The sequence below is a fragment of the Gobius niger genome (assembly GCF_951799975.1).
Source record: "Gobius niger genome assembly, chromosome: 19".
Lineage (NCBI taxonomy): Eukaryota > Metazoa > Chordata > Actinopteri > Gobiiformes > Gobiidae > Gobius > Gobius niger.
The window spans coordinates 17,545,176-17,560,097 of NC_136870.1; the positions used below are offsets into that span (position 1 = coordinate 17,545,176).

General features: G+C 40.0%; 1 protein-coding gene across 1 annotated transcript in view; it reads right to left on the reverse strand.

Moving 5' to 3' along the window:
• sema4gb (sema domain, immunoglobulin domain (Ig), transmembrane domain (TM) and short cytoplasmic domain, (semaphorin) 4Gb) overlaps positions 1 to 14,922 on the reverse strand; it is a 73,214-nt gene that overhangs the window by 21,700 nt on the left and 36,592 nt on the right. Inside the window, exons 7-9 of the mRNA XM_079577136.1 lie at positions 13,173 to 13,286; positions 12,401 to 12,555; positions 5,582 to 5,757 (exon numbers count right to left, since the gene is read on the reverse strand). Of these exons, the coding sequence (XP_079433262.1) occupies positions 5,582 to 5,757; positions 12,401 to 12,555; positions 13,173 to 13,286 (445 nt within the window). The remainder of the gene's footprint in view (positions 1 to 5,581; positions 5,758 to 12,400; positions 12,556 to 13,172; positions 13,287 to 14,922) is intronic.

Below are 14,922 nucleotides of genomic sequence, written 5' to 3' on the forward strand. Positions count from 1 at the left end.
AAATCCTGCACTGTCACTCAAAAAGGTGTTAATTTGGGTCCGAAGTGCCGTCATGCACAAGCTTAATATAGAAAGCTGCAGTTACTCGTATGACCTGAGGTGGCAGTAGTGAGTATAAAATTGCTAACTTGCATCTAGCCCCTTTAAACTACATATTTCATAACCAGTGACACCAACTGAAAAACAGGTAAAGGAATAACGATTAAAAATACAAAACAACTCCTGCGGTGTTTACAGTCAGAGCCTAAAAGATTCAGGACAAACAAGCCTAAACCAGAACAAAGCAGCGATCGAAACTACTTAAGAGGCAAAGACGTAGGACCCGATTTTGTGTTTCTAAACGCAGACTATGGCGTAGGCTTTTCCGCCTAGAAGGGGCACGATGTGAGATCTTCCAGCTCCAGACCTGGCGCATTGAGTGGGCTGGACAAACACCTGTGGCCAATAGCAATTTTATATAGAACAACCTTTTTCCTCCAACCAGACTCTTTCAACGGTGGTGGGGGAGTGAACATGTGCTTTTGTTTGTTTTCGTGTTTTGGGCAAGTGCAGACACACGGTACATAGACATAAACTGTAAATGGTCACACTTATATAGCGCCTTTCTACCTGCTTTAGGCACTCAAAGCGCTTTACATCAAGACACCACCCACCCATTCACACTCCCATTCACACACCAATGCACGCCGACACTGGGGGCAAGGTGGGACACAACAACAGTGTGCACCTGCAGGATTCTAACCCCCAGCCCTCTGGTCACTAGACAATCTGCTCTACTCTCTAAGCCACTGCCACCCCATAGACATAGGTTGCACCAAAGCGGGACAGACTGTACATCTCTTTCTCTGGGGACACCAGTCACGGACAGTGTTTAACTCACAGTGGGATTAATAACTGTTAGAGGATAACATTAAATCGCTATTTATCATACTGGGTCAAGCTGTAATCTAATGCTATCCTCTAACAATAAAGTTTTTAGTTTGACCTGTGAAAGCTTATAAAAGCCTATAATGTGTGATGTAAATGAGGAAAACAATGTGAAGCTGCCATAGGAGAAGCATAATAAACCACGCCTCAGATGACGTCTCTTTTAAAAAAATATATAAATATAAGGCGGAAGATTGGGCCCATAGGACTAAAAGAGGAATCAAACTAAAATTGAGAAGAACAACTCGGTTTTCAGTCTTTGCTCATTCGTTAGTTGAAGTATTAGAAGTAGAGGAAGAAGTATTAGTCGCCGAAGAAGAATTAGTAGTAGAAGAAGAAGTAGAAGAAGTAGTAGAAGAAGTAGTAGAAGAAGTAGAAGAAGTGGTGGAAGAAGAAGTAGTAGAAGGCGAAGTAGAAGAGGTAGTAGAAGAAGAAGAAGTAGAAGAAGAAGAAACAGAAGAAGAGGAAGAAGAAGAAGATCTTTATTTATATAGCGCCTTTCACAGACATAGTGAGCCACAAAGTGCTAAGTGAGACAATTTTACATTCACTCCACACTCAGGAGACTAGACTAATTACGGTCCTAAATAAAATGGATCCTCTTTACATACTTAAATATTCTACATCAGTTCATCACGACTTGGATGTTTTGTGTGTGAATTAAACAGAGAAAAAGAGGTGCTTTCCCTGCTTTACAACACCTCTCCACTAAAAACAGACATGATTACAATTCAACAGTGGATACATTTAGAGCTGGTTATTATCACAGGAGAGATAGCCACCAGATCACATTTCCAACACCTGACAGACGACAGGCAGCTGCTGACAAGACGACCGTACCAGGGGCTTTTATGCGATTCCTCTGCACTAAAAACTTGTAAAGTGAATTTGACACTTCCTCAATCTGACATGTGGTGGTATCGATGACAGGTCTGTAATATTCTGCTACTCTATCACCACAAGCAGCGCCCGGGAATACAAGATTTGTTTCCTCTATAGATTCTTTTTACCCCTATCAGCGAACATGTCTGAAATATCTACCACATAAATCAACACAACTTTGAAATGTTTGTAATAATGGATTAAAGGATGTACTTTCTCTTTGAATCAAAATCACATTACTTGATGTGGTGATGTAGGTAAATGGAAGTTCCTACATTATTTTCAAATGCCACTTTCAGTATTGGTAGACGATGACGACGACTCCTTATTTTTCACATGCCTTTTGAAATGTCAACCTTGTCCTTGTGAGTCAGGGAAAGATGACCCCTATTGTGGTTTCTGAAGCTCTTTTGAAGGAAGGCAGTCGTCAAAGAGCAGTATTTAGCACCAAGGCACGGCTTAATCTCGCGCCCTACAGGTGAGATTAGTCATAAAGGAAAATCTCACAGTCAGATACTTAGGGGCCATTGTGCGTCCGAGCTTTCAAAACCATTCGAGCGTGGAAAAGGAGATTGAGGTGAAAGTAGAATTCAATAGCAATGAGCAATAGACCCCGGGGGCTCTTTACTCATACAGTCTAATGCCCCGCGATGATCACTACCCCTGCAGGTGCCTATTATTCAGCATCGGTGAACTGTATTGAGGTAACAGTAACTACTGAAGGACGATTTCAGTGACAGTAAAAGTATTTCACTGAGAAACTTTTTAAACTTTTTACAGAAAATATCTTTATTCCTTCACCTTGGTACATACGTAGTGCTGACATAACCTGGCTCAAGATCTGGAGATGGGATCCACTGCTCCACAAAGTCTTAAGGGACCAATTTATTTTATAGTTTAGTGGATTTCTTTTGCCAACTTAGGCCTGTATCATAAATGCAGCCATTGTGGGGAAAGAATAGACCACACACTGAATATAGCACATTATATCTATTGCAAACCCACAAGGAAGAGTCTATATGTCAAGATTAAACAACTGACATCCTCAATGGCCTCAACGACGTGGAGCGGTTTAATTACCATGGTCCCACAAACGGAAACTGCTCATTTGGGCCTGTTTGTTGTTTTTAAGTCCTTGACAGGAGTTATTTTACTTTTTAAGCTGTTTCACCTGAAGCTAGTTCCAGCCCAACTGTTTATTTGTAAGTGGTGACGTCACAGCTCTACTTCCGGGTTCGCAGATGTGTGAGTAACTACAAAAAACTCTTCAATACCACAATCAATATTTCTGAAACTCAACAGAGAGTTACTGAACATACTTATTTATCAGGCCCATTAGCCCAAAATGCTGCACCTTCTGCTATAAAAGTAATATTTACCAAAAATCGCTGTACTTCCGGGTACTAGCAGACCAGCAAATATGCGAGAACAAAACAAAAAAAACTCTTAAAAACAACAATCAATATTTCTGAAACTCAACAGAGAGTTACTGAACCTACTTATTTTTCAGACTCATTAGCCAAAAATGCAGCACCTACTGCTAAAAAAGTGTTAGTATTGCGCCGTTAGTATTTTTCGCTGCTAACCCGGATGTACCGATTTTGGTAAATACTACTTTTATAGCAGCAGGAACAGCATTATGGGCTAATGGGCCTGATAAATGAGTATGTTCAGTAACTCTCTGTTGAGTTTCAGAAATATTGATTGTGGTAATAATGTATTTCCATGGCGGTCCGCCCTGATTCACTTTACTTTCTGACAAAGCTGAACCTGGAATGTGCATATGTGAACGATCATGAGCCAGAAATGACTTGGTACAGTTTGTGTTCAACTCTTTTACGGCTGGAAAATGGGGAGATCTGGGAAATGTAGCTTTTATATTTCCATATATCTAAATATCTATGTATAAACTAAGCAAGGACAGAAATCTTTTAGTATTTTCTTTTAGTATCAGGCCTATTTCGCACAACAATGGAAAATATTTGTTTGTGTAGCGAGTTGCCTTTTCATTGGGACAGCGCCATCCTTTCACAGTAACATTGATGGTTTCACTCGCGACTGAACAGAGAATGAAAAAGGAACCTATTTGAAAAACAACTACTGACAACAGCGCTCTCGAAATGCAAGCCAATGTTGTTGTTTTTTTAATTAACTTTCGCATAATTCTAGACATTGAATACTTTGTCCACCACTGTTGACAGTAAGATGAAAAAGCCATGAAAGAAGAGACGGCTTTGCAACAGATTAGGCAACCCAAAAAAAACGGAATCTGGGATTAAATATCTTGGTAAGGAAGTGTGAAATTGAAAAAAGGCACAGCAGGATGGAAATAGATATTTTTTTGGGGGGTGACCCGCTGCAATGCTATATCCTCTAAATCGGAGCTAAACTGCCCTCGGACAGTTTTATGCAGCGTGACTCGGCGCATCAGCATAAACACAAATAAATAAAAATGCTGTGGTGCCGCTGTCCGCTGTCAGCGTCATGTCAGGAAGATGCCCGTGTCTATTTATAACTACAGTTTAAACTGAGGAGATGTGACAGAAAATATCAGTAGTGTTTGCTTTATGACACAATAGATAAAGCACTAGATAGATCGGCTCTTGGGCTGCACAATAAATCACAATCAAATTAAAATTGCAGTGTGATTGCAATTAAAATATCTGTAATTATTTAGTCATGTGGTTTTACGTTGTATGACCATGTAGTTTTGTCCTCAACTCTATATTTCTGTCTTCTTCCAGGGAAATATTGTATATACACTGGGTCAGAGCTAGAGGGTTGGGGTAGTAAAGATCTTGCCATCCCAGCTGCCACCCCATTGATGTCAGCCAGGTTTTGTCCTAGTCTGGAACTGTCTAATTTCTCGTGTAATCATCAACCTGGCACTGCATAAATGCATTGTTTCAAGGACTAGGTGCAAGCCAGATCTTCAAAGCCTGATTCATTTAATAGGTTTTCCTTGGCCTGTATAACCAATGTGATGTCTCATATCTGCTCTCGAAGCTACTAGGTGCTAACAGAGGCTCACTATCAGCTAGTATTTTATAACAACTTTATAGCTAAATAAGGAGCCAGTTTTATATTTTTATATTTAGTTTTATTGATAAAAATCTATATTGTTTATATTTTGCTTTTTTGCTTTTAATATTTTGAATGTTCATATCTCAATATAAACACGATAACGATATATTTTTCTTTGGCGATATTGATATCTTGAACGTTCATATCGTATCGATGTCGAGTGATCGTTTTTGTGATCTGTTTTCTAAATCCGCCCCTGCATATACATGTTTTCGTTTTATTGACCAGCCCAAATAGGCACAGAGATTACCAATGTCAAATTGGCGAGATCGCTGTGATACTGACTTGACCATTAAGTTTTTCTTAAATCTTATGTAAAACTAGCTTTTTATAGGTTTTTGTAATTATTGCGTTTTACTAGTTTTGTGTGAACTTTAAACGTACATTTTGTTCTTTCTGTTCATGTGTGAGGCTTGTCTCTAGGTAACGACTATATAAAACACAATATCCTTTTGTCACCTTATAGTACAAACTGTTAATGTGGATGTTTACTTTTCACAACTTTTTATTAGAAAATTGAATCTATTCTTTGTTCTTTATATTGTTTTTCCATATAAACACAAAACTCATTAGATTATTATCAGCATGGCGTTCTTTGACATTCATTTCAGAACAGCCTAGACTTTTGCTTGAAAAGTACCTCAGTGTGAGGTCGTGCTACATTGCTACGAGGCGCTTTTGTTCTCACCATTCGAGGCCAAAGATCCCAAAGAAGATGGTGCTGTGGGGGTCCCGCTCTTGGAGCACAAAGACGCTGCGGAGGACGTTCAGATGAAGCTCGTACTCGGGGACAGAGCACACCATTCGGGCCTTGAGGAACGTGGTCCATTTCCTCTGGAGGGTCCGCTGGCCTCCCCAGTCATTCTGCACAGCGAAGAGGTCAGCAAAATAATTAGGTAAAAGGTTAATTCATGGTACGCCGTTTCAGTCACTGCTCTGGCGCTAATTTGACAAAATATTAGGGTCAGTGTTATAATTTATGTTAAATAAATACACAGAACTCTGACAAGTCATGCGACCAAAATGCTGTGTTCATGAAAACCTCTTAACCCCCACATGAACCGAGCACATTTTCTCCAGTTTGGCTTTACACAAATCTAAAAGCAAAAAAGTGGCAAAAGAGCAACAGAAATGTGCTGGAAAAAGCAACCATGACATGATAAAAAAGCAACAAAAACACGACTTAAGTGTGACAAAAAAGCAAAAAAAAACAGACAAAAAAGCGACGGAAAAAGTGACAAAAACATGACAAAAACGCTTCCAAAATCTGACAAGCACACGGCCAAAGAGTGATGAAAAATCAAAAAAAAAAAATCAAAGATACCACAAAAGAGTGATAAAAAGGTGACAAAAATGCAATGAAAAACTGCCCAAAACACAACAAAAGAAAATACGAAAACAGGACAACGAAACAAAAATGTTATGAGCCGTTGTGTCGGTCACACTGGTCTATTTGCTGTAAGCTCCAGTCCAGAAGCTTTTAGATTTGGGCAAAGCCAACTGGAGAAAATGTGCTTGGTTAAGGCGGGGGGTAAGGGGTTGAAACAATTTAAGAAACAAATGACAAGACAGAGGTGGCCAGTAATAAAGTAAATTTACCTAGGCACTGTACTCAAGTAGAGTTTTTGAGGATCTTTACTTGAATTTGTGTTGAGAACTTTCTTTTGCTTCTTTCTACTCCGTTCATTTAAAGCAGAACTAAGTAGCTCTTCCCCCTAGAGGCCGTAAGCGCCACTGCAGGTGTAGTAGCATGTTGCGGGTTTTTTTTATTGTTTGTGAGAGTAAGTACTACACTGACAGAAAAGACAAAGTGAGAGAGGGACATTGTACATCAAATTACACAATGGAGGTATTTTTTTTCACTCAAACTTGGCTGTAAATACTGTTTAAGTGGCGCTATCCCACAGTTACCTTGTGATTCCATTAGTGTGTATTGGTGACTCCGCCCTGGATGCAGGAAAGTTGCGTTTGTGGTTTTCTGGCCAGAGACACCAGGGCGGATGAAAGACCCCCAATCATCCCATTAACACTTGTATTACCCCCAGAGGGACTACAAAAAGGATTTATTAAGGTAAACAAGTTACTTAGTACTGCTTTAAAAGCTTTAAAATGCACATTAATAGGTGGTAGGTGGCGCCGTGTAGATGTACTGTGAACGCCACTGACTCACAACAAGGATGAGGTTTTGTCCCCGTTGAGTTGCTGCATTATAGAAGACACAGTTAATTTTGCTTGCTTATTTAAATCTGCCCTCTGTATTGTGGGTCATCCTGTCAGAAACCCTTCACCAGATTATTGTTATTTGTTTGGTCATGCTGAATGTAGTCATCAGCTTAGTTGCATTCGCTGTCCCACATTCGCACTCGTAAACACACTCTCCCTCAGATGTTGGTTTACACAGCACTGGAGGCAAAGTGGGAGTTTTGCCCAAGTAGAAGGCACTCCCATGTGATCAGACTGTGTGGGGCTTTCAGAAGATGGCGTGGCTGAGCTGTTGGTCATGAGTACAAAGCTGGAGGATTTGCCTATTCTGTACTTTTTAGGTCAAAAGGAGAAAGCAGAGCACCATAAGGAAACTTCCCCACATATAGATGTAGAGGGGAACGTGAAAACTCCACACAGAAAGTGTCATATGCAGTTTGGAATCCAGGAATAAAACCTTGCACGGTTCGCAGAAAAAAAGTTCTCCACAATTAGCAATACAATACCAAAAACATGAATCAAAAGTACCCAGTCACTAAAGCTTTCCTAAAACGGGACCGGAGGAGAGCATTCCACATTCTCGGGCTACAGTCTGAATATAAATATCGTTTTTGGGCAAGTTTTACTATCTGTCACTGGAAACCAAATATGACAAAACACTCCCCCTTTAAAAAAATAATTTAGCAGTTGGAAAAGATTGAGCTGCTTTGCTTTTTGTTTGTCTGAATTACAGAGCATCATCGTTCTTCATTTGTGACTTTTAAGATAATTTGCAATTCGTCATTTCGGTCTGTTGGCTTTCTCCCGAGCCCCCAGCCGCCTACGGTAAAGATGAAGCGACTTAAATCAATAAGGCGCATGAGAATCTGACGCAAAAATGCCATCGGCGGGAACAATTTCATCAATAAAACCCTCTCAATATTATGGAGGGGTGAGATGGTGATAACAATTTTAGAATTAGATCTCTCCATCTGTGGTGCGTGTACAAAGATTTGGGCTGCCTTACCTTATTCATTTCCCTCTGATAGTATTGTGGTATATATTTTTAAATATTTGATGTTCTATCCTGATTTCTATTGCTGATGGTATATACTTTATTTTTGCATTTAGTCTTGATTTAGACCTGCTTTAGATCCAATTTAGCATTGGTTTAGTCTCAATCCACTTTTGCTCCTTTTTAGTCAATTTCCTTATAATACTAATTTTGTCCGATTTACCTTGAAAGAAACTTTTCTGGAATAAGCTTTATTTGTAAAGATAATGGTTCAGTCTCCTTAAAGAGGGTACTCGAAGAAGCAAAGTCTTTTCTGAGTGGTGCTTAGTGTAAAAAGTTTGAGAATCACTGTAGCAGAGAGATGAAGGATACCGGGACAGGAACAGTGGATAGATATAATTATGATATTACGAAAGATCGGGCAAAGTGTCTTCGGGTCAATTGTCTGTCATGCTTTGTAACATAAAGGATCTAAGGGCATAACACTGTGAAGATGGGCCTCTGGGGAAATTAACCCAAGACAAGGTGAGCTCTGTTTGGACAGAGAATCACGATGTACTGGAATAAGAGTATGTTATTTATTTACTACAGGAAACCTGCATTGGTACATGAGTGCTTCAATGTCCTGCTCCAAATTATTTATACAATTTCTAAGACAGAAAAAAAAACTTACTGAGTGTCCTGTAGTTATGAATAAGAGTGAATGCTATCGACAATAATACACACTTGGAGGAAAAGCTTTAATTAAGTCATCTGTACTGGGCTGTTTTTGAACTGAAGGTGTTTCACAAGAGGCAGCGGTTTAGTTGGTAGAAAGTTTGTCTACACACCTTAAAGGCTTTATCCCAGCTCCCTACAAGTGCTTACTGCTGTGTCTTTGAGCAAGACACTTAAACTCCAGTGCCCATACATTGACTGAAGTGTGAAGGTGCAGGCTAAGGCTGGACGATATGACAAAAAAAAAAGAATCATGATTTTCTTTCTCATATTTATCTTGATTTTCGATTCCATTTTATTATTTCATAATAAAAATAAATACATGTAGCCGATTCATAAACATATCTTAAACAAACAAAAACAAATGATTTCCTCGAGTGTCATTTAATGCACAGATTTCTTCAATTGTCTCATCCAAACTACAAAATTGGGTGCTGTTTCTGCCACAGACATGGTTATGAACTTGTCAATTATAAAGTCCCATGATGATTATTGAGATTGACCACAACAGAGATTGCGATTTCGATGAAATATATACTAGTGGTAAATGGACATTTACAGTATGTAACAGCTTTCTACCTGCTTTGGGCACTCAAAGCACTTTACATCAAGGAACCAGTCACCCTTTCACACTGGAGGCAAGGTGGGTGAAGTGTCTTGCCCAAGGACACAACAACAGTGTGCACCTGCGGGATTCGAACCGCCGACCCTCTGGTCACAAAACGACCCGCTCTACTCTCTGCACCACTGCCTAATCTCATCTGGTGGATGAGATTATTTATTATTTACAATATTTACAGCGTAGCAGTAGTGGTTGCAGTGACAGATGGAGTATTAGCAGTATTAGAAATAGAAGGAGCTGGAGCTGGAGCAGCAGTGATTGTATACAGATGGAAGTGACTGAAAGCCGCATCCATGCGCACAGACGTCGACTCTACCCACTCAAATAGACTCTATGCCTGTGTTACTATAAACAATGTCCCCAGTCTTATTTTCATCTTCGGATTCTGATTAAATGGGGCATGAGGAAGTGAGGCGACTGAGAAATGCAAGAGGACAACTGGTGACTGGGCGACTACAAAATGGTGAAGAATCTTGTGGGGTTTTTGGGGCATGGGGCTCGCGCCAGGACTTGGACTGTCAAAGGATCTCAAGTTAGCTGCCATCAGAGAGAGAGTGGGAGAGAGAGGGGAGGAAGCATCTGCATACAGCCGCTGTGGCCTACTTCACACTGACTTATTACGCTCCCCTCCGATCGCAGCAGCAGACCTTATTTTTGAATGCTTATTTTGGACGAAGAGAGAAACCAGGCTAAATCATATGATGACGCTGAGCGGATGATGACACATGTTGGGGGGGATTTTAGGGATCTTGTTAATATTTATATAGTATTTTAATTTTCATTATTCAACAATCTTTAATTAGTTGTACAAAGAAAATTCACTTTTATGTCCCACAACAGACTCACCTTAAATGTATGTACACTTAAAGGTGCATTATGCAACTTCTTATGTGAAAAACAAATATTTGTGCATATTTGACCTTGTAGTGACCTGGTGGCTTTATGAGTGGTCAGCATGGCATCAATTGTTTGGAAGGTCTTCACTGCTGACGGACCCTCTCATCAGAAAACCTACAAAACAATTGATCCTGGAGTGTTGTAGAGGCCACTGTGATCAAAAGTAAAGGCGCCATGCTGACCACTCATACAACCACTGAGTTGCTATAAGGTCAAACACGCACAAAAATCAACTTTTTTTTCCATACAGTTGTATAATGCAGCTTTAAGTCTTATTTAGATCAATTAGACTTGATTTTGCCATTCTTCAGCCCTGGTTTGATTTCAGGCCTAGGGTTTGAAAGTGTCATGTACACTGCCTGACCAAAAGAATGTATAAAAAATGACATAATATTAACACTATTTGCCCAAAGAATGAGATCAGCTGAAAACCTGAACATCCTGACCATGTTATTCTTCTTCCCTGATGGTGAAGGTCAAATACACACAAATATCAACTTTGTTTTTCTCATAAAAAGTTGCAAAATGCAGCTTTAAGCTATTTGTTCTACACTTTACTCTACTTGCACTTCCTGGCGCATCTGTCCCGATTTATGCAGGCTTGGGACTGGCACCAAAGATTTGCTGGCTCATGACATTTCCATTCTATCTATCATTCTTTGCAACACCCTGATATAATGACTTCATAACATGTCATTTCACTGGAAAAGTGATCAACATTTCGGTAAAACATGGCACTGATGTGGTTAATGCCCTCCTGTGACACAAGCTAAAAATATATGTATATTTCTCACAACCTCATGGCCTAGTTCTACATGACATGACATTTATTTTTAAAACAGCCCCACATCAAAACACTACATCGCCTCAAGGGACTTAACAGACTTTACGGGGCAACTTCTAACAACCAGTTCTCTGTGACCGTCAAGAGTTTAACAATAAAACTATACGGCGGTGATACGGCACTGGAAAATGAAACCAGGTTAGCTCCATCTGTGAGACACTCCACTACGAGCCACAAAGAGGCCCTAGTTATGTGCTATTTTCACTGAGAACACATCACAAAAAGTTCCTCATATTACGATTTCTTTCTTAAAGCCAAAAATAAAAGCCAAAAAAATGTAAAATGAGAGTAAGACTTCATGACTGATTGTAGGTCAAGGTTTTGATGGCAAACAAATATAAATTTAGAGCAAGTTATGGCAAAGGTGAAGTAACAAGGCCATATTGTGTCCCATCTGGAGGGGCATCTGTGGTAAAACCATTGCCAAAACAATCTGAAAATTACAGAATTACTGAAAATCGAATTATAGGCCAAATTAAGATTGTGGAACACTTTTTGAAACGCTTCACAATGAAAAAAAATAACATTTATTGGAATAATTGTCATTAGCGGGAAAAATCATTACAGTTATGTTTGTCATAAATACTTTGCCAAATTTAGTTAGTGACAAGAAAAAAATGGAGCCGGTTTAAAACAGGTTGCTGCACATGTTGTTGAGACCACAGATGCTAATTGCAAGTGGAAAGAAGACCAAGGGAAAACTGATAAATAATGAGTGAGAGATGGAGAGATTGTATAAACAGGAGGGAAAGAGGAGTGACTGACTGATGTGTAATCTGCCTGGCAACAGAAGACAAGAAGAAGATGCAATTAACACAGACATTATTACTGTGGAGTGTGTAATGTAGGAGTTTAAAGTGACACTCATTTCCTTTAGGTGTGATAGTAACTCACAGTATCATTGCTAATAAGAATACTAAAGACTCATATGTATAATGATCATGTTCATTAATTTTGTTACTTATTTGATCTTTATTTAACCAGAAAAGTCCCACTGAGATTTCAGAATCCCTCTTCCAAGGAAACTTGCAGATTCTTCTTAAAGCCACTCCTTTAGGCCCCGGGACTGATTGATAAAGACATTGTTGCCATTAGGAGTGTCCTCCAACTAACATCCTATTATTCGCCCACTTTATATTAGGCCAGATAATTGACAAAATGTATTAACAGTCTTCATATTAAAGCGATGTGTATTTCTAGCAGTAAAATATTACCCTGTGTGTTCTCTGACCTTGCACACTCGGGCCACTCGAGAGACCTTGGTTTGGCTCGGGTACGCGGCCTGCTCCTGGCTTCGTTCGGTGAAAAAGAAGTAAATCTTGTCATCGTCTCCTACGGAGCTGTTAATGCTCTCCTTCAGCAGCACTGAGCCCACGAAGTCTGCCTCTGCGCAACACAAATAAACGTACACTTGATGAAAAACATGTCCAAGCAAAGATCTCTGAGCATCTGAGGAAAGTGTCTCCTTGGAAACGCCGCAGGCTGAAGCAGAGCCACAGTGAGCCAAGGCTGGTTCCCTTTTATACAATTTCTCATTTATTCGATTCATATACCATGGCATTGATACCACAGACCTTGGAGTCGAAACTGCTCTTTGGACAACAATTGCTAATTGTTTGTACTGGTAAAAATATTGGCGTTTCTAGTACATCGGCACTTCAGTTTCCATTTGAATACTAGTCAAGGAGTTACAAGCCAGAAAAAGACTGAATCAAGGACATGCCGTTTCCACGAACAGAGGCAGAGATACGAGGATAAATGTTTGGCTATGGTGGCCTCAGAAAGGAAACTCTCAAAATCAGTCACTGAAAAATGTGATAGATAGATAGATAGATAGATAGATAGATAGATAGATAGATAGATAGATAGATAGATAGATAGATAGATAGATAGATAGATAGATAGATAGATAGATAGATAGATAGATAGATAGATAGATAGATAGATAGATAGATAGATAGATAGATAGATAGATAGATAGATAGATATTGTGTTGCACTCACCCAGCAGCCACCTGGTGGGGGCCTCCTCTGTTCTGAGAGTAGGGAAGGGGAAGTTCCTGCGCACGTCGGGGGAACTGCGAAACTCATACTGAGAGGCTGTGAACATCTCGCCGTCTGATTAACAACAAGAAATTTGCAAACAAAGCTTTATTTAATCATTATACAGTCATCACAAGTCGTCACAAATACTATGTTTTCTGCAGCATTTCCTCTCATACGTCATAGTAATGTTTTTCAGTTTAAACGACTATTTAAAGGGGCTAGATGCAAGTTGGCCATTTTATACTCACTACTGCCACCTCAGGTCATACATGTAACTGCACCGTCTATCTTAAGCTCGTGCATGATCGCAAATCGGACCCGAAGTAACAACGTTTTGAGTGACAGCGCAGGTTTTTAGAGGCAGTTGTGGTGAACTGGTCTTGGCTCATTCTACACATTAGGACATAGTTGGAACATGTAGGGGGAGGAAAATACATAATTTGAACATTTTTAAACGTCGTATAGTCCCTTTAAATCGACTATGCCTATAAAATCCTGCACTGTCACTCAAAAACGTGTTACTTCGGGTCCGAATTGCCGTCATGCACGAGCTTAATATAGAAGGTGCATTTACACGTATGACCTGAGGTGGCAGTAGTGAGTACAAAATGGCGAACTTGCATCTAGCCCCTTTAAGGAAATGATAATTAGCTCATATGAACTGTAAATTAAATGAAAAATAACGCTTGAAAGATTATGGGCCAGATCTTGTGGCGGCGCACGGGGCGGCGCAGGCTCTTGGCGAATTATTTTCCGAGTGGCGGAGCTATATGTGCCATTCGCCTCCGCCACCTGTGAGGGGGCGTCACAAGAGGAGGTGACTGCACTGATGGAAACACGGCTGACATTCACTTCCGCGTTTACATTGCGCTGTCTTGTGTTCTTTCTTAAGCCTTAGGCTCTCACAGGTCAAACTTAAAACTTTATTTACCCCATCGTGAGCTAAACCATGTTCACGTCTCGAGAGAAAAAGAGCTACAGCGTCCGCTGTGGCGCGGATCGGCCGCGCTCGGCGTGAACGCGAAGCAAAACAAAAGCACATGTTCACCCCACACAACCACTCTCCTGGACGCGGAGTCGATCTGGTTGGAGGAAAATGTGTGCGTCTCCACCCACGTAAATGCGCTAAGTCTGGAGTGGCAAGATCACAAAGTGCGCTCCGACTGAGCGCAAAATGTCACGCTATCGTCTCCGTTTTGATGCACAAGATCGGGCCCTATGTGTTTTGATGTCCACACCCTGCTTGTGACTTGTTTTTGTATACTTGTGATTAATTGAGTGACTGACGTGTTGCTACTTCAGACCATCTTGAAAAATGTTTGTTTCTTTTGGAGAAAGTGGCACATAATATAAGTCTGTCTTCTTTGTGCTCCTTTTCAATTGACTGAGGATTGAAGCTTTTTTTCTTCTTATCAGTATTATTTCATGTAAAAAAGAATAATTGATTGAAACTTGAACTTCTCATCTTCTTCCTGTGCATCCATAATTATATCTCATACATACCTCTTCCTATAGACCAGTGGCATTAATTGTTTTCACACCAAGGGAAAAGTGGCTCATTGAAGTACAACAGATAACCGTGTCTAAACTTAGATATTAGGATCTTCCAAGTAGGTAAAAATTGGATAATACTGTGACTAAAACCTAAAAGCAGCCAAACATGAGTAAAGATGTTAACATAAAGGGAGTGAAATGTCAAAACAGATAA